This window comes from Phytophthora ramorum, assembly GCF_020800215.1.
Source record: "Phytophthora ramorum isolate Pr-102 chromosome Unknown Phyram_PR-102_s0003, whole genome shotgun sequence".
In the NCBI taxonomy this organism is placed as follows: Eukaryota; Oomycota; class Peronosporomycetes; order Peronosporales; family Peronosporaceae; genus Phytophthora; species Phytophthora ramorum.
In genome coordinates this window covers 4,720,302-4,745,906 of record NW_027150649.1, presented here as the reverse complement: position 1 = coordinate 4,745,906, position 25,605 = coordinate 4,720,302, and the positions used below count along the sequence as shown (strand labels likewise).

General features: G+C 57.6%; 10 protein-coding genes across 11 annotated transcripts; 4 read left to right on the top strand and 6 right to left on the bottom strand.

The window, feature by feature from the left end:
- Positions 1–1,177: 1,177 nt before the first annotated feature.
- KRP23_4527 (uncharacterized protein) lies at positions 1,178–1,820 on the bottom strand (the record flags this gene model as incomplete). The annotated part of the gene is made up of 2 exons (XM_067889493.1): positions 1,178–1,356; positions 1,418–1,820. 2 exons carry the CDS (start codon positions 1,818–1,820, stop codon positions 1,178–1,180), a joined length of 582 nt encoding a protein of 193 aa, XP_067748649.1.
- Positions 1,821–3,275: 1,455 nt separating this feature from the next.
- KRP23_4526 (Fumonisin B1 esterase) lies at positions 3,276–4,868 on the top strand (the record flags this gene model as incomplete). Its single annotated transcript, XM_067889492.1, has 1 exon — positions 3,276–4,868. The coding sequence occupies one exon, from the start codon at positions 3,276–3,278 to the stop codon at positions 4,866–4,868; it is 1,593 nt and encodes a 530-aa protein (XP_067748648.1).
- A 2,445-nt stretch (positions 4,869–7,313) lies between these two features.
- On the bottom strand, positions 7,314–8,771 carry KRP23_4525 (uncharacterized protein; the record flags this gene model as incomplete). The annotated part of the gene is made up of 2 exons (XM_067889491.1): positions 7,314–7,474; positions 8,474–8,771. The coding sequence occupies 2 exons, from the start codon at positions 8,769–8,771 to the stop codon at positions 7,314–7,316; spliced, it is 459 nt and encodes a 152-aa protein (XP_067748647.1).
- Positions 8,772–8,847: 76 nt separating this feature from the next.
- Positions 8,848–9,426, bottom strand: KRP23_4524 (uncharacterized protein; the record flags this gene model as incomplete). The annotated part of the gene is made up of 1 exon (XM_067889489.1): positions 8,848–9,426. One exon carries the CDS (start codon positions 9,424–9,426, stop codon positions 8,848–8,850), a length of 579 nt encoding a protein of 192 aa, XP_067748646.1.
- Positions 9,427–9,761: 335 nt separating this feature from the next.
- KRP23_4523 (Staphylocoagulase) lies at positions 9,762–13,241 on the bottom strand (the record flags this gene model as incomplete). Its single annotated transcript, XM_067889488.1, has 2 exons — positions 9,762–10,987; positions 11,177–13,241. 2 exons carry the CDS (start codon positions 13,239–13,241, stop codon positions 9,762–9,764), a joined length of 3,291 nt encoding a protein of 1,096 aa, XP_067748645.1.
- A 1,809-nt stretch (positions 13,242–15,050) lies between these two features.
- On the top strand, positions 15,051–17,309 carry KRP23_4522 (uncharacterized protein; the record flags this gene model as incomplete). 2 transcript variants are annotated; one of them, XM_067889487.1, is made up of 2 exons in its annotated part: positions 15,051–15,865; positions 15,928–15,949. In XM_067889487.1, the coding sequence occupies 2 exons, from the start codon at positions 15,051–15,053 to the stop codon at positions 15,947–15,949; spliced, it is 837 nt and encodes a 278-aa protein (XP_067748644.1). The 2 variants fall into 2 exon arrangements, with proteins under 2 accessions (XP_067748644.1, XP_067748643.1); XM_067889486.1 differs by having other exon boundaries at positions 15,051–17,309.
- An 857-nt stretch (positions 17,310–18,166) lies between these two features.
- KRP23_4521 (Cathepsin E) lies at positions 18,167–19,915 on the top strand (the record flags this gene model as incomplete). Its single annotated transcript, XM_067889485.1, has 1 exon — positions 18,167–19,915. One exon carries the CDS (start codon positions 18,167–18,169, stop codon positions 19,913–19,915), a length of 1,749 nt encoding a protein of 582 aa, XP_067748642.1.
- A 290-nt stretch (positions 19,916–20,205) lies between these two features.
- Positions 20,206–21,270, top strand: KRP23_4520 (uncharacterized protein; the record flags this gene model as incomplete). Its single annotated transcript, XM_067889484.1, has 1 exon — positions 20,206–21,270. The coding sequence occupies one exon, from the start codon at positions 20,206–20,208 to the stop codon at positions 21,268–21,270; it is 1,065 nt and encodes a 354-aa protein (XP_067748641.1).
- Positions 21,271–21,350: 80 nt separating this feature from the next.
- On the bottom strand, positions 21,351–22,789 carry KRP23_4519 (Prolyl 4-hydroxylase 1; the record flags this gene model as incomplete). Its single annotated transcript, XM_067889483.1, has 3 exons — positions 21,351–22,051; positions 22,131–22,405; positions 22,482–22,789. 3 exons carry the CDS (start codon positions 22,787–22,789, stop codon positions 21,351–21,353), a joined length of 1,284 nt encoding a protein of 427 aa, XP_067748640.1.
- Positions 22,790–24,815: 2,026 nt separating this feature from the next.
- Positions 24,816–25,235, bottom strand: KRP23_4518 (uncharacterized protein; the record flags this gene model as incomplete). Its single annotated transcript, XM_067889482.1, has 1 exon — positions 24,816–25,235. One exon carries the CDS (start codon positions 25,233–25,235, stop codon positions 24,816–24,818), a length of 420 nt encoding a protein of 139 aa, XP_067748639.1.
- Positions 25,236–25,605: the final 370 nt, after the last annotated feature.

Here is a 25,605-nt window from a genome sequence, read left to right as displayed (position 1 = left end):
CCAAACGCCAGGCCTGCGCCGCGAAGCTCGAAGCGCGAGATTCGCCACGCCTTCGCTTCGTACGTCGCAGGAAGTTCACACGTGGGATCCGTTAGGTCGACGATGTCGAGTTACGACGAAGTAGTCATCCTTGTTCAGCACGCTCGCTAGTGTCGTCCAGACTGTCAGCACGCCCCCGGCCCTCAATTTCTGAGCGCACGACTCACAACTCTTCGAAGACACCGCTCGTGGCTGACAAGTTCAAGATATCCGACTTCAGAGCGTTGACGACTGCAATCGCAACGTTTGTCGAGTTATCAAGACGACCTTCTTCACGAAGCATTCGCTGGTGATAACAACGTTGTTAGTATCAACACAAATGCGTCCTTGCCCACGCTTTTCGTCGAGACCAGGGCCATACGCTGCACACTGCGCATTCACCGACGCTGGGGCAGGATTCGAGCATGTTTGATCGCCAGAGTCCCAGTACAAGTGTCGCCACGGCCTCGTTTTCCGCAACACTGTAAGCTCCAGCAGGAACAACAACTGCTTGAGGGAACCGTACAGTGTATGTACGCCCGTAGGTGCATACTACAGAGTCATCTCCTTGCGTTGTCGGTGTGGTTCCAGCATAAGCTCCTCCCAGGGCTAACAGCGGCGTTTTGAGCGTGGTCAGCGTGTCCGTTGGGTCCACGCAGGCCATCTTTGCCCCTCCAGTGGCCTTGAGAAGAGCGAATTCGTGTTGGCATTGGAAAGGACTGCACGATCGTTTGCGTCTCGACGTTCTGGCTCATTGACTGATAAATCCTGTGCCAAAGTCCCATTCGACACGGTGCTGCTTCGAGTTGATGTCGTCGCCGCGTAAAGCAATTGGGAGTTATCAATCATCTTCAGCCAAACACGCAGCGAGCTCGGAGCAAGAGGTAGTCGTGCCACGAGCAGCAAACCGCTACCATCCGCGGCTCCCTGGAATGGTCCAAAGCCGAACGCTGTTGTCCCCTGCAACTCGCGCGTGGTAAGTTCCCTCGAAGTCGTGCGCAAACAGCAGGCACCCGGCGTGCAATTGAGCTCGGCCCTTGGCACTAGCAGAGCAGATCACGCGGTTGTCGGTGACGTATTTCGTGTCCACACCCAGCGGGTGGCTCTGGCCGGTGTCTTAGCATGAACAGGAAAGTTGTTGCGACCCCCAGGTCGAAAGTCATCGTAGCGCACACGAGCCAAGCGTCGGCAGCTCCAGTTTATCGTCAATAGCGTCAAACCGGACACTTGCACTGCCACTAAAGCAGTAGCTGGAACCCACGCATACGGGCTTCATGTGGACCATAATGGTGCGCTTATGTCTCATGTTGATGCCGGCGCCAAACAGTTCGATCAAGGCTTCGAGCGCCATGGCACAGCCCCAACACCAACTCCAGTCGGAAAGCACTCGAATCGTTACATCTAGCGTACGTGTCGATGCGTGCAATCGCGTCCCGCTCCACATTCTCGAGGTTACGCAGAACCTCCGCCATGTCCTCGCTGCTGGGATCGCAGAAGCGGATGCGAGGGACAGCGTCCAAAATCTCCTTGACCTTTGGCCACTTGGCGACTAACGTCTGGTATCGGACGACTGGCTTGTCATCCTTGCTCATACGTCGGCACACGCCAGCCAAGGTGACGTCAATGGCGACAGGCGGCGCGCACCGCCAAATAGCCCACACTCTGGCAGCAATGGCGGACGGATCGCCGTGGGGTTTCTCCGGCGGCAGCTCACTTCTGTCAGTGGACACGTTCGATCGCTTATAAAAATACAAATGTCGATAGGCCGCCGAATAGAAGATGTCGGCCGGTCCTCCACTCATTTGGCTCGCAAAGCAAAATGTGGGGCAACGGATCGTCAAGGCGGAGAAACGGCTCATGCTGAGTCGAGTGACACCCCACGAAGTCGTCCGCAAAGTTAGTTGTGCTATGATGGCGTCGAACAAAAACTCGCCTTGTCAGTAAATGGGCCCAAAAGATAATTCTTGAATTCATCGACGAGTTGGTAGAGAGACACTCTTGCACCAAGCCAAAATGATTCGGATGCTGTGATGATGGCATGGATTCATCTTCAAGCAGCTTGTCCAAACTCACAACCGCCATGGCTGGTGTAAACTCTGCACAACCATAGTGATGCAGATCTCAACTACCAGGACTCGCTCGGACTAATGTGTTGAGTTCTGTTTACGGCAAGTGCACAAGCAACAGGAACGGCTCCCCTGGACTGCCGCGATGGCAGAAGGGAGCGCTGCGGACCAGCGCCCACAAACTAGAGTAGATACCTCACTTTATAACTTGCTTGATCAGCACTACACGTTGGTCTTCGCCGGGAGTTCCATCTCCCAAACTTGTGGCTAACACGCCACAGATGCAACAGCGACAGCTCTTGGTAGAGCTTGTCATTTTTCCGAAGTGGAAACGAGAGCCAAAGGTAAAACAGCAACCTATCCTCTGCGAGCTCGAGGACTTGCTTAGGAGTAGAATCCTTGAACGGCATGTGGAATCTGCAAACCACTTCGCCGAATTTCCCCAAGTCGCTGGGTCTCGACTCAGTGTAGATACGATCGCCCATATCCGCCGCGCTCAATCCGACTTTGCCACATACGAAGTGCCCCAAATCTCCCGTAAAATTCAAAAGAGGTGCAAGCTGTAAGCAGTACAAACCCTTTGTCCTCACCTGTCTCGCATGTCAACTGGTCTGTTCTCGTTTGGACCAGGCACTCCTCCTTGACAGGACAATCCATTTGCTCCAGCATAATGGCACCTTTGAGAGCCAATGTGTATTAATACATGTAAGCTTGGCAAAACTTATGAGCAGTACGAACTTTATTGCTGGTGGCAGGTCTCCTTTTCTCCAGCCGCATGTTCTGTACACCGAGCACGCACAAAACTAGTGCGCAGTCGCCGACGGGACAATTGGACCAGCCATCGCGCCGGACCGTGCATATCGTATCATTCGGCATCATCCGCACGCTTTGGTGATGACTCGACCCTGCAGAATTGTGGATACTTGCACCGCTAAGATCGAAAACGAACGCAAAATGCAAACGTGCTACTGGGCGCCATCTTACCTCATGGATAGGATCTTACTCATAATGGTGCAAATCGACAGAAAGTACAGTCACACGCTTTACCCTCGCGAGATTTTTTCTTCTTCACTCCCGACGCTAGGACTTTGTCGGCAAAGCGCTGACGAAACGAGCGAGCTTACACGAAGTTCCCCATTCTTCATTTTGCCAGTTACAACTCAAAGACTCAACGGAAATCCAAGTCAAGCCATGCATCTTCCCAGTGAGCTGGGGCTGCTGCTGCTCGCTCGCGCGTCCTTCGCTTCTGCCGTGCTCTACGATGCACCTGTAACGACCACGTACGGTGCGATTCAGGGCTATCCGGCCTTTGATTCGGAGCCTACCGGTAACATTTCCAATTGGGCAAGCATCACGACGTGGAAGAACGTCCCATACGCTGCCGACACAAGTGGAAGCAACCGCTGGCGCCCACCACAAACACCAACCTCCTGGAAGGGCACACGCGACGCTGAAGATTATGGTCCGATGTGCCCCGGCGTTCGGTCTAGCACGGGCAACTTCACCGTATCCGAGGACTGTCTGAACCTGAACATTTGGTCGCCTGCCAACTCGTCGGACGCCAAGCTACCCGTCATGCTCTGGTCCACGCCGGCGTACGCAACGGCCCGTGACTCTCTCTTCGATGGCGGTGGCATGGCTGGACAGGACATCGTGTACGTCAACTACAACCGCCGCGACGGAATCTTCGGGTACCTGGCCCACTCCGAGCTCGGTGAGGAAATGCTGGCCGACGTCGGCGTCAACGCTTCGGGCACGTGGGGAGTGCTGGACCAGTTCGCGGCGCTCAAGTGGGTGCACGAGAACATCGAGGCGTTCGGTGGCGACCCGAGCCAGATCACGGTTGCGGGTCAATCGGCCGGCTCCGCTGCCACATATCACATGGTGAACGGTCCGCTGGTGAAGGGCCTGATCAAGCATGCGATCATCGAGTCGGGGCTCCGGTACCCGTACGATCCGCTGTGCTCGACGCTCGCAGAGAATTACATCACGCTTGAGGTGGCGCAGGCCACTGGCGAGTCCGCCATGGCGAGCTACAACGTGAGCTCTGTTGAGGAGTTTCGCAGTGTCGATATGGACACGCTGGCATCGAATACCGCATCTTGGCATGTTGTGCTGGATGGATACGCGCTGCCCAACACATACATTGAGTCGCTAGTTAACGGACCTGCTAACGACGTGCCTGTTATCACTGGCAACACCAAGGACGAGTCGGGGGCCTCTACATCCACGAATCTCACGGTCGCCGAGTACAAGGAAGCGCTCGTGACCCAGTACGGCGAGGAATACGCTGACAAGTTCTTCCAGCTCTACCCTGCCAATGACACTGCCTCCGCTAGCGCCGCTTACAACGCTCACTACACCGATACGTCCCGCGTATCGTCGTGGCTGTTTGCCAACACTTGGCAGCAGTACGAGGCCTCGTCATTTTACACGTACTACTGGGACCACGCCCCGCCCGGACAGGACCAAGGCGCGTATCACGAGTCCGAGATCAACTACGTGCTGAACAACCTGTACCTGACGGACTCGCCGTGGGAGGAGGAAGACTATGAGATCGCGGCCAAGATGAACGCGTACTGGGCCAACTTCGTGAAAACGGGAAACCCGAACGAAGGCAGCAGTTACAAGGGCAGCAACACGTTGGTCAACTGGCCGGTGTCTAGTGCGCAACTCAATGTGACGCACCACGTTGGCGACGGCTGGGGTGAGTTGCCTGTCGCGAGTACGCCGGAGCAACTCGAGCTGTTCGAGGAGTTCTTCGCGACGCAGACACCATTTTAGGCGTTGCGATAGGCCCCACACGACCAGCAGCACGAAGGCTGCGGCGTAGGATGTGAGGCCGAGACACAGTGCTCGATTTACGCGAAGGACCAACGACTGCAAAATCGAAAACTGACCACCACCAACTGTAGCTTCGAGTAAACGTCACAACAGAAGTGTTTGTATCTCAATGGCTGCAGCATACACTACATACGTAGCACAATCGGACAAACGGATTCTTCCGTACCATAGGGACATTTTCGTTTTCCCACACAGAGATTTGGTTCCGACTCGGAAATTCCGAGGCTAAGATCCAAAACGTGGTCAAGCAAAAGCAACGATTAGTATTATACGTACGATTAGTACGTAGGTCTACTACCCGCTACCAAGTTCCCTATGCATATACGAGCAATGAATATGCATATTCAGTGCTCTAGCGTCCTCCTTTTCCTCGATAGCCTCCCTCCATCTTCATGATCTCGGTTTTGTTGTGTTTAAGAAGCAATTGCTTCTCGGCTCGGAGATTCTCTGCTCGAGTTCTTAATTAATCATGACGGTCGAACCACTGGGGAACGCGCTCCTGGAAAGTAGTTGATGAGCTCCTTCCGGAACTAAATTAATTGCGAAAGCATGCCAATCCTGAAGCGCTTCATCCGCCCGAGACTGTAGAGTTGAAACATGAAGGCCTTGCTTGGTTCCCATCCGGACAAGCGCTCTGAAAATGATGTTTTGTCCCTGACTACTCCGAGACGCTCTATAAGAAAAAAAACAGCGCTTTTATTGCGATCGCAGGATTTTCATTTCAAACAATCGTAAATTGGAAATATGCATTTGAAATAGTACTAATATCGTAAATAATTCGCTACTATACAAGTAATATCGCCGATTGTACGGCAATATGATAGTAGTATTAAATAATGTATAATTTATTATATAGTACTATTTGTATTTTACTATCAATCCCTGGCCTGTAGTTTTTTCAAAAGCAATCAGGTTTATGGTTTTCTTTGGCGTAAACAACTATAACTATGCTTCCACAGGTCACGTAAAAATCAAAGCAGAGTTGCGCACGACCTGACGACTGCATTGCAAGGGGGTCTTGAGACGAAAGCGTTCGAAGAAGAAGAAAATCCCACTCGGGGTGGTTGATCCGACGCTTTCCTACGAACAAGAAGTGGGATCTCTTAACGAGAAGAATTTTCGTGAATTGTTGCTGCCAACGATGGCAAGGAGCGTAAAAAGCTACACTGCTTCTAGGAGGCGCTGCGATTGCCTTCGGTCTCGGTGATTCAATTCATTCTTTGGGAGCTCCAGCAAATGTGTGCAGCACGACCCTCATGAGTCGGGGTCCTCTTTCAGCAGACTGTGCCTCAGCGCGAACAGCCAAGGTTCCAAGAACGCCCATTTACCAATTCCAGCGCGGAGTTTCGAAAGATCAATATCTCTTTGATCCAAGAACCTTTGTATGCTTTCATCTATCTCAGCAGGGGAAATCTTAACCTCAACTCGACTTGATTGACGTCTATAAGCTAGGGATTGATGACCATGTAAGTCGGTGGCTCTGGAAATGGCGTAACCTGAAACAACCACGACGCCAATAATTTAGATAGTGAAATCAAAGACAGGTTTCTTAGCTCAATTGCTGTTCATGGCACGGTTTTTCGAAATCCTGAATGGGCTACATGTAGTAGTGCTCGCACAATTGACCTTGTCTCGCGATGTGTGTCAAACTAACCTTACTAAGAAAAGGTTAGAGGATCGTCGCGATAGCGTATGAGCCACTGCAGGTACTTTTGGTACTTTGGGTCGTGTATCGAAAAAACCTTGTGCCCATTGACGATCTCGAAGGGGGCGCCGATCTTACGGAGAATATGTTCCGGGGAGTTTTGTTTCGCGATCTGGCGCACAATCTTGGCGTCTTCCCTTGCGAGGCCATGGGCCCACATGGCAATTTCCGTACCGCCTGCTCTCTCCTCCTCGTTTTCGTCTTCCACATCTTCCGATTCATCCTTGCCCCGCAACGATTTTTTACGGGTGTCGCCATCAGAGAGCGAGCGGACCGTGGGCTCAGCGCTCAATGAAGATACCTTGGAGACCTCGGTGTTGGCTTGGCTCAATTATCTGGTTGTGGACACAGTAGCAATAGTGTTGTCTCCTGGGGTACCCTTGCGACTGCTGAGAGCTACGTCCAGATCAAGAACCTGGCGATGGATCCACTACACCAGGAACTCACCAACGAAGGCCACCGCTACCTGAAGGGGGACGAACAAACTACCGAGACGGATGAAGAAATAGTGCTCGGTTTAGGAAAGGCGAAGAGGTTCTTCAGCAAGTTCATTAAAAGCAGACCGACGAACTCAAGGAGAAAATCGAGGGCGTGGCCTTAACGCTGAGTACTTACCGCTGACTCCGGAGTAAACCATTATGACTGCCTGGATAAATCAACCGTGTTTGAGTCCGTGTGTCCTAGTTGGGGGTTATTCCATATAGCATCTCTCCGTGGACGGCCTTCTCGGTCTTGAGTAGGGTCATCGCGCTTAAATCCGGCGCATTGGATTCAATGACTGCACACTTGGCCACGAGCTCTCTAGGTTGGTATTCACGCTGCATTCTGCCAAAATCGGGATCTGTTGCAGCAGCCACAGCCGATAGGAAGTCACGAACGGAAAACGTCAGGCGAAGCAAGCACGCTCCTGGCAGTTTCCATCAAGCTCAGGCATTGCTGTACGAGTTTTATCTTGCTCCACCGAGTTTGCCACTGAGCAAATGAATCGCTAAAGCACATGAAAATAATTCCTCCTCGTTAGCCATATTTTTGAGAAAGCGCTGCAGCCATGAAGGTAGGATCGAGAGGTGATAAGTCAGCGCTTGCTCCAGCATTTCTCTCTCGAATGTACGTTCAAAGTTCGTGCTTCAAAGTCAGTTCTGCTTCGACTGAGATATCCACAGCGAGAAAAATTGCTGCTGAGAAGCCGTTGAGCTCGATGCAAAGCTTTGCGGCGGAACCATCACGTGAATTCCATGCCAACACATTGACAGCACCTCTTACTTGCCAAAAGCAGTGACAACCCGCTGGTTTTTGCGCTGGCAACGTACACTATCGCGGCCAGGTAGCTTCATCATGTTCACAGCGGGACCTGAAGTACCTTTTGAATTGATCGACGCTACTGCTGTCGCTTTTACAGCGCGCAAGGCCCCCGTTGCACATTTTTGGGCCTTCCGATCAGCTACAAACAGTTGTCGCAGTCTTGCCTTGGCCGCTGAGTTTCCTGCGCCGTCCCGACTGGTACTTTTACCCATCGGAAGAACTCCTCCTGCACCTACTCGGCGCTCAGTCCATCGATGGTTCGGCGCAGTATTCAAGCCCAAGTGCGTCCATCGCTGCTTCGCTGCTTGCACTGCAGCGACGCGTCGTTGCTGCTCACGAGTTTGAAAGTCTGGCTCCGTTGAAGAAGGTCGTGCGTATGCCACGAACTGTGGGCTGGCGCGCCGAGGCTGCTTGGTATCCTGATACTTTGCATCTGACTCGCTTGCAAGAGCTTCCACAGCTTCAAATTTCGACTTCTTGCACTCGCAAGGCTGGAAACGACAACAAACCCCGCTGCGAAGTCCTAGCGCTCCTCCACCTCCAACCTTCGGCTTAATGAGACCGTCGGCCTTCGAAGCAACGTACGCGCCCGGTCCGGGGGCTGACGAAGACTTGGCCAGCCAGTAGCGAGGGTTCCTTGCGGGATTCCGAGCCGACCCAAAGCTGCAGCCTCGTGTGCTCGAAGGCCTCGAAGTGGTCGCCAGAGATTCGTCCAGGTCGTCTCGAAGCAACTTGTCGATCTCGCGGAGGTTCTTGATGGTCTCTCGCCGCTGCTGAAGCCCTTCCAGCGCCGTCGGCAGTACGCCATCCAGTCGTCGAGCGTCCTGCTGCGTCATTCACCGAGGCCTGCAGAAGGAGAAACGGACAACCTAAATCAATCCATGCATTGAGCAGCAGCTTATACTCTCTCCACTACACTACATAGGCTGGCAGCGCGCTCACGGCGCCGCACTTGGCCTGGTCGATCTTGAGGTGTCGCCGCATCTGGCGGATGGCACGCGCGGTCTCCTGCCACGCGGCCGTGCGGTCCTCACGCTCGGAGCCGGGGATGTCAAACCGTTCGCGCACCTCACCACGCAGCTTCGAGATGCGGCGTACAAGCAGCAGCGACGGCAGCGCCGCCAGCGCGAGCGGCCCCAGGATGCACAGGACGCGGACGACGACGCTGGTGCCGTCGCGGTAGGCCTGCGAATAGACCCACAGGGCCACGAAGACCCAGACGGTCGAGACGGCCGCGACTAGCATCCCGAAGGCCGCCGCGTACCAGCTCAGGGCCGCGGCGTAGGACGTAAGGCCGAGACGCACCTCGACCTGCGCCAAGGGGACGCACGGGCAACACGCCTCGATGCTGCAATTGGACGACACGAAGGACTCGGGCTCCTCGGGGATCACGGGGCTGGACCATTGGCCCATGGTGATACCGTTGGCGTCCAGACCCGCGGGCGTCGGCAGCTCTCCATGGACGGTCTTCTCGGCCTTGGGCGGGCTCATTGCGCTTTGTGAGCCTTTCGGACACTTTGGCTGGATTTTGCTAATCAAAAAGGAACGAGAAATCGGTCTCAAATATCAGACCAAAAAGATTAACCATCAGTTTCTTAAGCCCTGCGTGAATTCGAACACAAACTATAAACAAGGCGAAACGGAAGTGAAGAAGTCTACAATGTATTGATGAGGTCAAGTAGCGTCGCTGTATTCGCTGTGTTACTACGACGAAGCGCGCCGCTCGACCAGACATGAACCAAAGATACAACAAGTTGTTCCCGTATCAAAACTTCGAATCAACTTGCTTCCGTTGACGTCGAAAGTCTCCAGTGCTCGGTCGAGACTTAAGCACGGAGGAAACGCGACTGCTGCTGGGCAGACTGCGTGTAGTCGTCGTCAGGGCTCTCCGCGGACGGAGTGCTCTGGCCGGCGCCGGTCTTGCCAGACTTAGTCGGCGCGGTCGTGGCCGGGGTAGTCGTAGCAGGTGTCGTGGTGGCCGGAGTCGTCGTAGCAGGCGTCGTGGTGGCCGGGGTCGTGGTGGCAGGCGTCGTCGTGGACGGCGTCTCGGGCACAGGGGTCTCAGTCACGGGGGTGGAAGGGTACGAGCCCGAGCCAGAGGCAGGAGACGAGCTGGAGCCCTCCTCCGAGGTAGGCGTGGTGATGGCCGGGGTGGAGGTAGGCGTCTGTTGCTCCGGGTGCGAGCCCGAGCCGGAAGCAGGGGACGAACCAGAGCTCGACTCAACGGGCGACGAGCCAGATCCCTGCTCAGGCGTGGGCGTAGTGGGGGCTGGCGTAGACTCCTGCTCCGGGTGCGAGCCCGAAGACTCAGTCGATGACGAGCCCTCCTCCGAGGTAGGCGTAGTGATGGCCGGGGTGGAGGTAGGCGTCTGCTGCTCGGGGTGCGAGCCCGAGCCGGAAGCGGGGGACGAGCCGGAGCCGGAAGCGGGGGATGAGCCGGAGCCCTGCACGGGCGTAGGCGTCGAGGCGGCAGGAGTAGTCTCAGGCGTCTGCTGCTCAGGGTGCGAGCCAGAGCCGCTCTCGTTGGCACACGGGGTGGTGGCAGGCGTCTCTGTCGACGATGAGCCCTCCTCCGACGTAGGCGTGGTAACAGCGGGGGTGCTCACAGGCGTCTGCTGCTCAGGGTGCGATCCCGAAGACGAACCTTCCTCCGAGGTAGGCGTAGTGATGGCCGGGGTGGAGGTAGGCGTCTGCTGCTCGGGGTGCGAGCCCGAGCCGGAAGCGGGGGACGAGCCAGAGCCCTGCACGGGCGTAGGCGTCGAGGCGGCAGGAGTAGTCTCAGGCGTCTGCTGCTCAGGGTGCGAGCCAGAGCCGCTCTCGTTGGCACACGGGGTGGTGGCAGGCGTCTCTGTCGACGATGAGCCCTCCTCCGACGTAGGCGTGGTAACAGCGGGGGTGCTCACAGGCGTCTGTTGCTCCGGCGATGAGCCAGATCCGGACTCAGCAGGAGCGGAGCCAGAGCCCTGGACGGGCGTGGGAGTCGTAGCAGCCGGCGTGGTCGACGGGGTCTCCTGGTTAGGCGACGAGCCCGAGGACTCAGTCGACGACGAACCTTCCTCCGAAGTGGGTGTGGTAACAGCGGGGGTGCTCACTGGCGTCTGCTGCTCCGGCGATGAGCCAGATCCGGACTCAGCAGGAGCGGAGCCAGAGCCCTGGACGGGCGTGGGAGTCGTAGCGGCCGGCGTGGTCGACGGGGTTTCCTGGTTAGGCGACGAGCCCGAGGACTCAGTCGACGACGAACCTTCCTCCGACGTGGGTGTGGTAACAGCGGGGGTGCTCACAGGCGTCTGCTGCTCAGGCTTGGAGCCCGAACTAGACTGAGCGGGGGATGAACCAGAGCCTTCCTCCGACGTCGGAGTTGAACCAGCTGGGGTCGGAGCAGGGACGTCTTGGCCTGGGGTCGAGCCGGAGCCCGTGGTAGGCGTCGTGGCACCAGGGGTCGGAGCGGGGACGTCCTGGCCTGGGGTCAAACCGGAGCCAGTGGTAGGCGTCGTGGCACCAGGGGTCGGAGCGGGGACGTCCTGGCCTGGGGTCGAGCCGGAGCCCGTGGTAGGCGTCGTGGCACCCGGGGTCGGAGCGGGGACGTCCTGGCCTGGGGTCGAGCCGGAGCCCGTGGTAGGCGTCGTGGCACCCGGGGTCGGAGCGGGGACGTCCTGGCATGGGGTCGAGCCGGAGCCCGTGGTAGGCGTCGTGGCACCAGGGGTCGGAGCGGGGACATCTTGTCCAGGGGTCGATCCGGAGCCAGTGGTAGGCGTCGTGGCAGCAGGCGTTGTGGTAGGGTAGTTGTACTGCAGGGTCGGGCACGGGGTGTCCTCCTCACCAGAGCCCGTTGTTGGCGTCGATGCCGCCGGGGTCGCTGGGGGGTAGTTGTACTGCAGAGTCGGGCACGGAGTGTCCTCCTCACCAGAGCCTTGCTCCGACGTTGGCGTCGTAGCAGCAGGGGTAGTCGAGGGAGTCTCCTGGCTAGGCGACGAGCCCGAGCCGTTCTCCGTGGTGGGAGTCGTGGCGGCAGGGGTAGTCGAGGGGGTCTCCTGGCTAGGCGACGAGCCCGAGCCGTTCTCCGTGGTGGGAGTCGTGGCGGCAGGGGTAGTCGAGGGAGTCTCCTGGCTAGGCGACGAGCCCGAGCCGTTCTCCGTGGTGGGTGTCGTGGCGGCAGGGGTAGTCGAGGGGGTCTCCTGGCTAGGCGACGAGCCCGAGCCGTTCTCCGTGGTGGGAGTCGTGGCGGCAGGGGTAGTCGAGGGGGTCTCCTGGCTAGGCGACGAGCCCGAGCCGTTCTCCGTGGTGGGAGTCGTGGCGGCAGGCGTCGTGGTAGGGTAGTTGTACTGCAGAGTCGGGCACGGGGTGTCCTCCTCACCAGAGCCCGTTGTCGGCGTCGAAGCAGCCGGAGTCGCGGGGGGGTAGTTGTACTGGAGCGTAGGGCACGGAGTGTCCTCCTCGCCAGAACCCGTACTCGGCGTCGAGGCCGCAGGCGTAGTGGACGGGTAGTTGTACTGCAGAGTCGGGCACGGGGTGTCCTCCTCGCCGCTTCCCTGCTCGGTCGTAGGCGTCGTGGCAGCCGGCGTCGTGCTCGGGTAGTTGTACTCCAAAGTCGGACACGGAGTGTCCTCGTCTGAGGAGCCAAGCTCTGAGGTAGGCGTCGTGGCAGCCGGGGTGGACACGGGAGTCTGCTGACTAGGCGAAGAGCCTGAGCCAGATCCCAGCTCCGTCGTCGGCGTCGTGGCGGCAGGCGTCGTCGAAGGCACCTGCTGCTCCGGGGACGATCCGGAGCCAGAGCCGTACACGGGAGTCGTGGCTGCCGGCGTGGATGTCGGAGTGCTCTGCTCGGTCGAGCCGGATCCCTGCTCGGAAGTCGGCGTCGTAGCCGCCGGCGTGGCCGTCGGAGCATCCGTGCCAGGCACAACAGTGGTGGAGGCCGGAGTCGATTCAGGCGTGGCAGTCGTAGCGGCCGGAGTCGAAACTGGGGTGGCCGTCGTGGAAGCCGGGGTGGACACAGGCGTGGCCGTGGTGCCAGCCGGAGTGGACACAGGGGTGGCCGGGGTCGACACGGGCGTGGCCGGAGTGGACACGGGGGTGGCCGGGGTCGACACGGGGGTGGCCGGGGTGGCAACCGGAGTGGCTGTCGTCGTGGCCGGCACCGGCGTGTTCACGCCGGTCTTGCCGCCGTTTTGCGTGTACGTGTCGGACGAGCCTTCAGCGTTGCCCGGCGAGTAGCTACCGGCGTTGTCAAACGTGATGCCGCCGCCGCCGCCGCCCAGCACGACCTGCATGGCCATGGCCGCGAGCACAATGGTCGTGTACACCTTCATGATTGTGGTTTACTGTAACAGGGGACGGTTAAAAACTCTGTTGGACGGGAATCTCCAACCGGGGACGAAGGGCTGATGTTCGGTCTCGGAGGGAAATTGGGGAATGACCCAGAACTGTGCCGGCGGAGAGGCTCGACGACGCGCATTTTGCGCGGCGAGCCGACGATCCCGAGAGGCAGAGGCACGGCGCTGCACTCTCTCGCATGCCTCACCCGCTCACGTGCTTATCCTGCAGGGAAATCCCTTGGTATGGACGAGCCCCGCCACTGACTCTTGTCCTGCTGCGGGGCTTGGTCTCCGCTACTTCAGGCAAGTGATTTTCTCAACCTGCTGGCGCGTCGTCGCATCGCTGTACCACAAGAGCAGCACCTGGCGCCGACAGATGCCGCTGTCTTGTGGCTCTGCTATCCAGGCCGGGCTCGCACCGGTCCCGACGACGACGACGAGCACCCCGCGTTTTTGACGTCCGTTTGCAGCGAAGTGCAAGGGCGAAAAATGCATCAGAGACTTTGGCTGACAAGATCGCATCTTGCATCTACGGACTAAGGTCTAATGCGTGTCAAGGTTGACACGATCTCATCTCGCCGCTAGAAGCTCAGAAACCGTCGCCGAATCAGGACAGGACGCTGGCACTGTTGCTATTGCTAGCACTACATGTATTGCTCGACGGTCGATTAGCTCACTATTAACCCAGGCCTGGGAACGTTCCGCCGTAGCTGCAGGCCCTTGCGAACACGTCCTTGTGGCTGACATGCCGCCGCCATCTGCGTCGAGGCGAGCGAGGATCCACACGCGACGACCCCACGCACGCGAACGACAAGGCCTCGCACGCGATTGCAAAAATGAAGCTCGACTACAGTTGACCAGTCCGCTCCGACTACCTGAGCTAGTCAGCGGCTGTGTGTGTGCCGTGACCATCTTGCAGCGACGAAATCGTCCGGTGTCGAGCGTGCTGCGATCGCTGTCGCACAGAAAATTGCTCTCGGTGTTTAACCGCCTCGCTGCCAGGCTTTGCTGGCTGGCTTCGTCTGGATAGGGCAGGGCGGACGAACAACGAGCGAGCGGAGACTCGTGCGTGTACATGTAGGTAACGTCAATGCTCTCTGTAAAGATCCACTCGCAAGCCCCCTACGGCGCAGGCTACAGCAATGTCGGGTGGTGCTAGCACCTCTGCACGATGGCGAACAGCTTCTAGCGAGCAGCTTCTCCGCAGGCGAGGAGCCACTGTCTACGTGTAGAGCAAGAGGCCTCATGGCGGCCGAAAATCCGCGTGATGACTCGCTGACGCGAACGGAAGAGCCAACTGGAACGGGTTGAAGTTCTCACCGTCCCCTTCAGGCCGGGCCCTTGTTATTATATCCACAACCGCTTCGAACGGCGAGTGCGCTGCTGAGCTGGGCGCTGTCTTCTCCAGCGTATCTTTGCCTGCCTACCACGACAATCCGCGACAACGGTGAGCGGCATGGTCCCTATGGCTCAGCTCACATGCCTTCGTGCCGTGCGGTCGCTTTCGCCGCGCGTGCTGATAGCGATCGTCGAGTCGAGAGCTAGGTATCCAAACACCGATCGAGTGTAGCCATGTTGACCACTTCAACTTAACCTTGGGCGTCCGTTACGCAGCACCTCCATCCTCGTCGCTGTTGGCGTCTAAAAGCGCCCCTTGCCTGCGACTTGGCTTGGTGGTGTCGAGGCACTCACCAAACAAGCGTTGTGACCGCGGCCAGAGCTGGGCGTGCACACCACTGGCGCAACAATGAGCGGGCGAAGCACCTCGTCCCGCCGAGAAGCGTGTCCGAGTCCGAGTCCGACATGAGCATCGGCCCCGGCAGTCTCGACAGCATTAGTAGTCTGCGCAGGAGCAAACCACGCCACGTCATTTACGAAGGCAGCGAGATCGACGACAGCGATACTCACAGCGAGCTCGATCTCAGCCTCTACGACACTGACGAGGTCCTGGACGTCGAGCGAACCAGCTACCGCATCTCGCTAGGCAGTGACGGCTTGGAGTCAATCTTATCGGACCCGGATGGCTTGCACGAAAACGCCGACGAGGAGGTCACGTTCCAGTCCTTCCGCAATCGAGCAGCATTCAACAGCTTCGTTAGCGTCGATACGTCAACGTCGGAATATGAGCCTCCTCGGGGTCCACAGCTCCACCTGCAGCAACTTCACCAACAGAACCAGAGGCTGCAAACCCTCCAAAGACAGCAACAAGAGCAGATCGAGGAGCAACAGCAGCGGTTCCCTCGTGCCTACGAGGCTGCCAGCATCTCGTCAACCTCGTTCTACCAGTATCTTCGCGGCAGCCTTGCGCTACACGGCGGGGGCGGCAGTGTTTTCGGTAGTGAAGCCGAGATGACAGAAAACACGGGATACACTGCGAGTCCGCCTTACGGCCGTCCATCGAGACCTCTGATGGCCCATGAGTCAATCACCCGGACCAATTTCACGAGTGCTGCAGCGCAGGACGTGCCACTCGGTACTCCCGTCGATTCATATGACATACTAGGCACACCTCCAGGAGACCCTCCGAGCTCGCGTCCTTCACGTCCACCGTCGGAGCCGAATAGAACCTCGACGCCGTTCGACGAGATCCACTCCCAGGCACTTCAGCACCCGCCTCGGTCCATGAACTCGTTTGTACTCCTTGTGCTCATGGCGTTGGGCTTTGGCATCGGGTTTGCAGTTCTATCTGCCGACCCGCCTGAAGCTTACGGCTACTGGCTCAACGAAGCAGGCACGCTCTACATTCGCCTCGTCAACTGCACTGCTGTGCCCATGGGTATTTGCCAAGTGGTCTTCTCCGTGTCCACCCTGACCACGCGAGGAGCACTATGGCGACTGTGGTTGAAGACGTTGGGCTTCTACTTGGTGGTCTGCCTGCTTTCTATCATGATGGCAATCATTATGGCTAGCGCTGTCCGCTCATCTCTAAAGCAGACAGGAGATCTCGCCTTCGAGTCTTCCAGCGCCCGGTTTGGCTTTCAATGCAGCAACTCCAAGTTCCTCGAGCTGAACGGCACGTCGCTTGCTTGCAACTCCGAGGAATTTGACGAGGCAAACAGCACCGCCGCAGTGTTTCCGAGCTTCGTGGATGTCAACTCCATGCTAGGCCTGCCGGAGTCCATCCCGCAGCTGAGCTTCACGGAGTACGTCTTCTTACTTGGCGAACTCTATGTCCCAAACAATGTCATCGAGGCACTGAGCGCCGACTACTACACGAGCTCCATGGTCATTGCTACGGTTCTGGGCGTGGCCGTCACGCGAAGCTTTCGCGGCGGCGGCGTGGGTCGTGACCGTGGCGACGCAAGGCGCAACCCACTGCTCAGACTATTCGTGCATTTGTACGCTGCGCTCTTCATGATCCTCGACTGGCTGCAGTCTCTGGCGCTCGTTGCCATCCTGCCACTCACCATCGGCTCGGTGCTCGTAGACCCAGCAAACACGCAGCTGTCGTCGTTTGCCGGTCGGTGGTGCCTCGGCATGTTGCTCGTGAGCGCCATCCAGAGCCTCGTGGTGTGCCCGCTCCTCTTCTTCTGTGTCACGCGACGGCAGCCGTTTGGGTGGCTGCTCAAGGTCATGCCGGCACTGCTTTACAGTGTGCTGCTGCAGTCTCCCGTGCTGCCACTCGCAATCGCCACCAAGACCGTGCTGCGCTCGCGTGAGGTACCCCCCGCTGTCTTCGGCGCCCTGTTCCCGGTGCTGTCGGCGTGCAACCGCCTCGCTCAGGCAGTCGGACTTCCGATGATTCTGCTTTGGGTGGTTAGCTACACCGACTGCGGGCTACCGCTCGACTTCAGCAACAGTGCGTTTCTCTTTGGTTACTCGGTGGTCGCGAGCTTCGGGGACGTCGCGCTGCCACAGTCGCACATTGTGTATTTCCTCACCGTGTGGCAGGGCTTCTGTAGCACGGAAGATCTGCCGCCAACACCGCTTGCTTTCGGCGGCGTCATGCTGCTCATCAATCGACTGCAGGCCGTCACCAACACGGCCACCAACCTCATGCTGGTGCGCATGGCCGCTAGCACGGACGAGGGACGCATGTACGCGCACCATTTCGCCATGTAGACGGATCAGTCATACAATGAAGCGATCGACACGCTACTGTAGTTGAATCATGAGACTGCTTTTCATCTTGAGATGTACAGTAAGCTTAGATCCGAAGAACAAAGTTCACTAGTAGAACTTAGCGTAGCGCATCAGTACGTGGCTCGTACAATACATGTAGCAAAATTGCTTTGGTCTTCGTAGGGGTACAATCCAGGACCTCGTGGGGCAGAGTTTTACATGATGGCACTCGAAGTCAATTCACAATGAATGCCGCACCGTTAGCTTTAGTAGTTTTCGTCACAAGGACGGAGTCAAGCAACCACTTGGGTTTTCGTTGTGTTGTGCATCGAGTCACGAGGAAGGTTCCTGCAGCTTGGCTCTACTGCCTTATGACGCTAGAGCATTCTGCTTGGAGCGGCCGAGTTCTCATCGGCAAGTCACGGTGCAGACAGCTCGACCTCTGTATCGATATTAGTCGGACCAACGAGTCTCACTTGGAGCTCTTGAAATCAATGCCTCTGTGGTTGCTGCCACAGTGGTTGACATGAACTCGCGGCAAGTTCAAGCCAATCGTTGTGATGTCGCGAGGAAGGCAACTGTGTCGGTGGCGCGAGAGTTTCTGCTGCTACCGACTGCACCGTTTTTTCTGTTTGAAGTGGCTCCCCTATGTAAAAGAATATAGTAGTCGATAATACAAGATATGTAATTATACGTCGTTTTACTACTATAAAAACCTTAACTAGATGGCTTGTTGATGCCCGGCATCAAACTTCGGAAGCCATTAGTCACTTCTGCGTTGCCCATCCCCCGAGATCTGTCTCTTCGCGAGGAGTCAGCAGCTCTGTTAATCTCCATTTCCATCAAAGCGAGTCGCTATGGCGCGTCGCCGCCTCCGTTGCGCGGCCGTGGCGCTGTCGCTCGCTGCCTGCGCGTCCTCCCCCTCGGCTGCTGAGCTGCTGCGCATCCCGCTAGAGAACTACGACCAGATGCAGTTCTTCGGCTCCATCGGCGTGGGGTCGCCTCCGCAGCGCTTCCAGGTCATCTTCGACACAGGCTCCAGTGACATTTGGCTGCCCGAGACCAAGTGCGCGGACTGCGCTGGCTCCAGACGCTACCACGCGGCCGTCTCGCGCTCGCACGAGGCGCTGGACGAGCCCTTCCGCCTCGAGTACGGCAGCGGGAACGCCTCCGGCAGTATCGTGCGCGAACAGATCTCGCTGTTCGGAGGCGACGCACAGCAAGACACGCTGACGCTCGCGGGAGTTCACATGGGCAGTGCCAGCAAGACCACTAAAAGGCTGCAGCGGTTCCAGGCCGACGGCATCGTGGGTCTCGGACTCGAGGCGCTGGCGCTCATCACCAAGCCCAGCCTGCTCAAGTCGGACCCTCGGCTGCAGCGCTTCTCCTTCTACATCAATCCGCTGCCTGGCGCGTTGCCGCCTGCACAGCTGATCTTCGGCGGAGTGGACGACTCACTGCCTGTTGCACACTTACCGCATGCGAATCAATCGCAGGTGGCCTGGCATCATTTCCCAGTCGTGAGGTACCCGTCCAGTCGTCGCGCACACGGCTTCTGGGCTATTCGTCTCCATCGACTCACAGTCGGAAGCTTCAAGTCAAGATCGGACACAGGATCGAAGCAGCTTTCTGGTAGTGGGGAGGGGATCGTGGCGGTCTCGGCGGCTGTGGCCATCGTGGACTCTGGCACGTCGCTGCTACTGCTGCCGCGAAGAGCGTTCGACGCGACCATCGCGGAGATTCAGCAGCACATACGCGTTGAGCACGACCGAGAGCTCCGCGCCAACCCGCACGTCGTGAGTGGGTATGCCTGCGCAGATTGCACGCCGGAGATGTTCCCGGCGTTGAGGTTTAGTTTCGTGATGGAAGAAGCGTCGGGTGGCTCACCGCCGAAGACGCAGACGCTGGTGCTACAGGGCACGGACTACGCACGGTGCGACGACTTGATCTGCGCGCCGCAGCTGGACGTGCACGCGCTGTTCACGTCCAAGAAGAGCAAGCAGGTTCACACGCCTGCCACGTCGGCCATGACGACCAACGTTCCGCAAGGGAAGGAGCACGAGGAGGTTGTGGTGCTGGGCGTGACGTTCCTGCGTGCGTACTACGTGCAATTCGACTCGGCGCGGAAGATGGTGGGGTTCGCGTGTGTGGAGCCGTCCTTGTTAAGTGGGGAGAGTGGCGTGTGTTCCGGAGGTTGGGCACCCAAGCTCCAGTTTCACTCGACGCACTTCTCGGACGCGGAGGCGTCGGCGTGGCGAGCTGGCTGGGTCTTTTGGTCTCGAGTGTACTTGGGCGTTGGCGTGCTGCTGCTGCTGGTGGCGTTCGCTCTGCTGTGGCTCATCCTGGTGGTGCCGTCGTCCGAGGTGGAGAAGGTGCTGGACTGGTTGTGCGGCCCGAGCAGCAAGAGTCGAAGACGGCAGCAGCAGCCTCCGTTGGATTCCAAGGCGAGTTCGGGCTGTCATGGGACGCCCCAAGCGCTGGAGAGCGGCATATCAAGCGACAATCGTGACTGCAGCAATGCCCACGAAGCTTCAGAGGAGCCCGACTCGGAGCCTGCAGCAGCAACAGCGCCATCACGCCGGAAGAGCGTGTGCTACGACGTGTAGAGATGTATATTAGATCGATATGGTAGAAAGCATTGTACACCTAGCTGGGAAGACAATATATGTAGACATTAGACTTTTACTCGCTTCATCTCGTCCCCAATTGACTCTGGTGGTCCACCGCCAAGTCAAACGTACATCAAAAATATCAAATGTATAAGGTAAATTAAATATCACAGTTTATTTTGCTCGTTTAGGACACTTACCAGAATCTAATGCTACAGGCTATTACATTATACATTCGCGTGTCGGCAGAGAGCTCCTTCCTCCTCGGTCTCCAGTCGCCGTGATACATGGAGCTGCTCAACAAGATCTGCCTGTTCGGCGCGCGCCACTGCTTCTACACGCAGTCGGCGGCGGCGGGCGCGGCCTACTGCTACGCGGCGGTGTTGGCCTACACGCTGTCCGTCAGCATCCAGCGCGGGCGGCTGGGCGAGCACGGCCACGCGACGCACCTGCTGCCGGTCAAGCGGATGCGCTGGTTCCCGACGTTCCTGAGCTTCGCCTACTTCTCGCGCATCGCGTGGCTCGTGCTCAGCAACATGCACATGTTCCAGTGGGTGGAGGGCGACCGCTACGAGCACATGGTGTTCATCACGCCGCTGCTGCCCACGGACATCGACATTTACGTGCTGGGCGTCACGTCCTTCGGCAAGCTGGCCACGCTGCTCTACTTCTCGGCCTTCACGCTGCTGCTGCGCTTCTGGGAGGATGTGCGCGCGCAGGCGCTGCGTGCCGAGCAGCCCCTGGCCCGCGTGGCCGCCAGCCAGTCGGTCATCGCCGAGTATACACGCGGCGCCGGCGCGCAACGCTCTGGTCGGTCCAGGAAACTCTTCCTCGTGGCCAATGTGTGGATCTACCTGGTTGAGTGCGCGCTGCTCGTGCTCAAGACGCTCTTCCCAGGGGAGAAGATGGTGCTCTTCGAGATGGAGTACGGCTTCGTGGCACTGTGCTTCTTCCTGCTGGCTGTTATGCTGGCCAGGTGCGCGCTGCAGTTGCGCGCCGTGCTGCTCAAGATCGAGTTCTCGCCGCTGGCCGCCACCATCGCTGCGCGGCTGTCGCTCATCGGCGCCGTGGCGTCGCTGCTCTTCTTGTACCGCAGCCTGCTGCTGCTTTTCTCCATGCCGGCCATCGACGTGTTCGATCCGCACGTGGCCAACCCGTGGCTGTTCTACGCCATCCCAGAGCTCATCCCCGGGGCACTCGTCATCTACATGATGAACGTCAAGCGGCAGCACCAGCCGCCGCCGCCCGCGTGGGGCGTCACCAAAGCGGACGAGCACACGCCGCTGATGCAGGAGCTGCGCCGACTCTCGCACGACCTGCCGCAGTTCCGGGGCCAGGAGCTGCACATCTAACTTTATTACTTTGATCTTGTGTGCAATAGACGTTTGATTGACGACGCAAGACGGGAACCTACAACATGAAATCTTCACTCTCAGTCGCTCTCACTGCGCGGCTTGTTCCAGACCCACTTGTTCCCTGAGAGCTTGATGCCTCCTTCGACAGCACAGCCCGCGTGCAGACTCATGGGGTCGCCCTCGCCATTCGGCAGCATGCTGTAGAACACGACCACCTTGCGCTTCTTCGGAGCCACGCTGGTGCCCTGCGTGCAGTCTTTGTTGGAACGCGGCGGCGGCAGGCCACCCGCGCGAGCGAAGTTGGTGTGCCCGCCTGCGGCCACGTCCGACATGTACCAGAAGACTGTGATCATGCGGTTCTTGTGGCCGTACTCGATCATCTTGAGGACGTCTGGCGAGTGGCGATGGTGCTCGGCCGAGAAGTAGTCGAGGTGTTGGTCGTAGTGCTGCGTGGGCTCGTAACGCAGCACTTGCACGGACTCCTGGTGGCTGATGGGCACCTTCACGAGGTCGGCCGTGCGCTTGTCAATGTCTTGCACCACGGGGTGGCTTGAGGAGTCCAGCCAGTAGGTCGTGCTCGTGCGCCAATCTGTTGCTGGTCGGTCCTCGTGGCCATCCTGCAGCGTCACCCCGGACGGTGCGAGGTGTGGCATCGACAGCTGCAAGATGATGTCGATCTCGTCGTCCCGCAGGAACTCTTCCACGCTGAAGACGAGCGGGGTCATGCTGATGGTCTCCATCATCAAATCTCCCTGACCGAAGGTGTCCTTCACGATCGCTGCAGCAGCAGTGGCAATCATTAGATGGGCGAACCTGGCAATGCCATCAGAGCTAAAGCAGAACAAAGGTTCACTCACTCTTGTGGCCGATACGAACGCCTGGCCAGATGAATTGCCCGCCCTCGAACAGGAACATGATCCGATTCTGAAACACTGCGATGCTCTTCTCCAGCCTCTCGCCATCCGGAGTGAAATACGCCGGCGGTTGCTTGAACTCTCGCGCGTGCTCGTCACTTGGCTTTGCAATCTGCAGCATCTCGTCTTCTACCGCATGCGTAAAAGCCTCCAGATCCGTCGTCGTCTCCACGGAGCTGTTCGTATGCATCCCGTCCTTGAACCCCGTCACCTTGAGCCTGTAAACCCAATGCAAGAACAGCATCATCCTCTCAGCCTTCCAAAGACCCAGCTAACGTTACCCATTGAACGTACACCTCGGTCGCCGTCGTCTCGACACACAGCACGTGGAATCCCTTGACAGCCATGATATCCGTCAGATATTGGTGCGCATCCGCACAGTTCACTGCAGCGTCTGCATCCTGTTGGTGGAATGCGGACGTCCAGTTGGTCCTCAGTAGAACGCGACGCACTGCGAGCTGCAGAGCCGCCGGGTCACGCACGAACGTCGCCGCAGTGATAGCCAGCAGCGCCACAAGCAGCCACGAGCTGCCGTGGAGATGCAACAACGAAGCGGTTGAGACCTTGCGAGCCTTGGGCGATGACCGCGAGCGAGACGCCATCGTGAGTGAAAAGGCTTGTGGGGGTGAGCGGCGGCGCACGCACGTGCCCTGGCCATCACGAGATGTTCAGGACCGACAGTCATGGAGATGACCGCGATGACAGCTGGCGTGATTGTCTGTCATTAATCGGGCTGCACAATCGACACGTCGTTCTTCCGGCGTGATGGTACGAATGCTGCTGCCCGAGGAGTGCGTTGATCCCCCCAATGGCTCGAAGCTACCGACTGTGTGTATGACTGGGAGGTGGTGCCACCTGCGATTGATTCGCCCATGGCAAGTGGTTGACGTACAAGGAGAAGCGCTGCAACCGCGCGTCCGACTTGGCAGATTGGACTTGATGGTGAGCGCCTCCAAGTCCGAGGGCCTCACGGGCACCGTCGACCTGGAACCGCTGCTGCCTCTTGATGATTTTGCTGAGTCCTCAACTAACGGTCCACAACGATACCCTCTGAGATTTCCAGTTAGCTCGTGTGGGTTTCACAACCGCTAAGTTTCAGTGGGCCTCTGTGGGGACAACTGCTCTAGAGGACGCACTACAGAGGCCACGCCACCGCCAGTCGAGTTTTCACCGCCAGCGCCTCAGCAAGTCCAAGACAGTGTTCCAGCGGCCGGGTCCAAGTTCACATTGCGAAGCTATGCTTGCCAGCGTTCAGCCAGAAAGTGACGCTGAAGTGGTCGTTGAAATCCAGGAGACCGACGACGTCCCCGCCGTTGCTGGAGCTCCTCCTGTCGGAGATGCGCCAGCGATCACCAAGCAGCCGAAGGTCAAACAAGCTACCAAGAAGATGTGGATCGCTGTGTACAACCCGCTGACTGATTTCTTTCTGTCGACGAGCTGCCGTTCAAAGAGAAGGCGCTTTGGCGTCTTGACTTTTGGAACTTGCTGATGCTGCCATGCATTTCGTCGGTGGCCACTCTTACGTTCACGCTGTTCATCTTCATCGTGAGTTTACAGATCAACCACATTTTGTCGGAAGAGGGTGAGAACTGGGTATCCTATAGTTACAGCTCTCATTATTGCTCCGCTGGCGTTTTGTATCGCGGCGCTGCCTGTCGTACAGGAAAATCCTGCACGAATTCTGCTATATGTTTACTAACGCCTTTGGGAACAGAAAATTGTCGAAGAGCGAGGGTTGAAGGACGAGCGACGCAGTGCGAGATGGCGCTATTAATAATAGTTGGCGTGATTATTTTTTTGCTGCGTTCTCTATGATTGGATCTCAGAACACGTAAAGGAGAAGGGAGCGTACACGTTTGTCGTTTTGCAGTCTCTCAGTACGATAAGGATAGCAATCTACAAGGATCTCTCTGTCGAGCCGTATTTGCAATGCATCAATGGCACCTCCATGCAGTATCCAAGAACAACGAAGAGAAAACCGACTCAAATCCGCATGGGTATCGACACCGAGCGGCCAAGGCTATTGAGCATGGCAATTCATAGCTACAATTCTCAAGTTCTCAGTAAAAGGTTGAATGAAGCCAAGTCAACGCATCGTCAGGCTCCATCAAAAGGCAGCCACGGCTACACTTGCCGCCTAATGCAGTGGCTGAAAGTGTTGGCATTATGGATGGACGGCTGGGCAGCACGAAATCGACTTCCGTGACCAGTTGGGGGAGCCAAAGCATCTGGGCCTACGCTCATCAGTTTGTAAGTGGCGGACCGTACGACGATCGTATGTAGCACGAGCTTTAGGGGAACAAGTAACGCCACTGGGTCATCAAAGTCCTTGCCAGATAAAGCTTTCTGGTTGACTTCACTGTCGTTGGGATAGAGGTGTACGGCTTGTCATATGCGGGATAGCACGCTACTTGGCATCATCGTCCTGGTTCCGACAGTTGCGAGTGCTTCGGCTCATGAGCAAGAGATTGGAACGCTGCCAGCACAGCAAGCATACAAATAAAAAAATGCATTTTGTCATCGCCATTATAATACTTGTTGATAAGATAGGTAAACGTTCTTTTGATAGCTAGCCCAGAAGAAAGCAACGATCAGCCCCAATTCGAAAGCGAGGCGACCATAATACAGCTACAGCTGCGTGCGAAGGCGCCTGGTGGCAGCGGCGGTGCCCTCCCCGTTGTCTGATTCTTCGCTGTCACTCCAGTCTGACGATTCGGTCTCGATGAAGATGTCGGTGGGGAGCACGATTACGATGGGGACGTAGTCCTCCTCCTCACTCGATTCCGGTGGGTGCGCAGACTCTCTAGGCTGGAGAGGTGGCGGAACCAGCGGCTCGCAGTCAATGCAGTCGCCTTCCTTCACTGGTACGTCCCCGAATGCCTCGCTCTCCAAGTCCAGCAATTCACAAGGCGGCACATTATCTGCAACCGCCTCAGTCACGAGAGCACAGGCGCGGCAGTCTGGGAGTCCGAAAAGGTTGCAGCCAGGTTGGTCGTTTTCCTCGAGGCAGGTCGGGTCGGTGATTGCCATGACCCCATCGTGAACCATTTCCGGTGTCGCTCTGCAGGAGGGGTCTTCAGGCAGGATAAGGGCAACTTGAGCACACGCACCGCCGAGATGACTCGCGTTGAGCGCACAGAGCGCGAGCACCTGAAGTAGCGCCTGAGTGCAGACCATGGAAAGCAGGTAGAGCAGGAGATGAAGTTGAGCGCAGCAAATGGTGAAATGAGGAATGAGTTGCGAACGTCTCCAGCGCCGAGTTGCTGTACCAACGTGCCCATGGCAAGACTCTCGACTAGGATGCAACCAGCTCAGACCATTCTCGCTCTGATATGTATAAATACTCCGCTGTGTGCACTGGCAGCACCAAACGTCAACTATTACAAAAAAGCTCTTGTGCGAACGATTAACTTGGCGT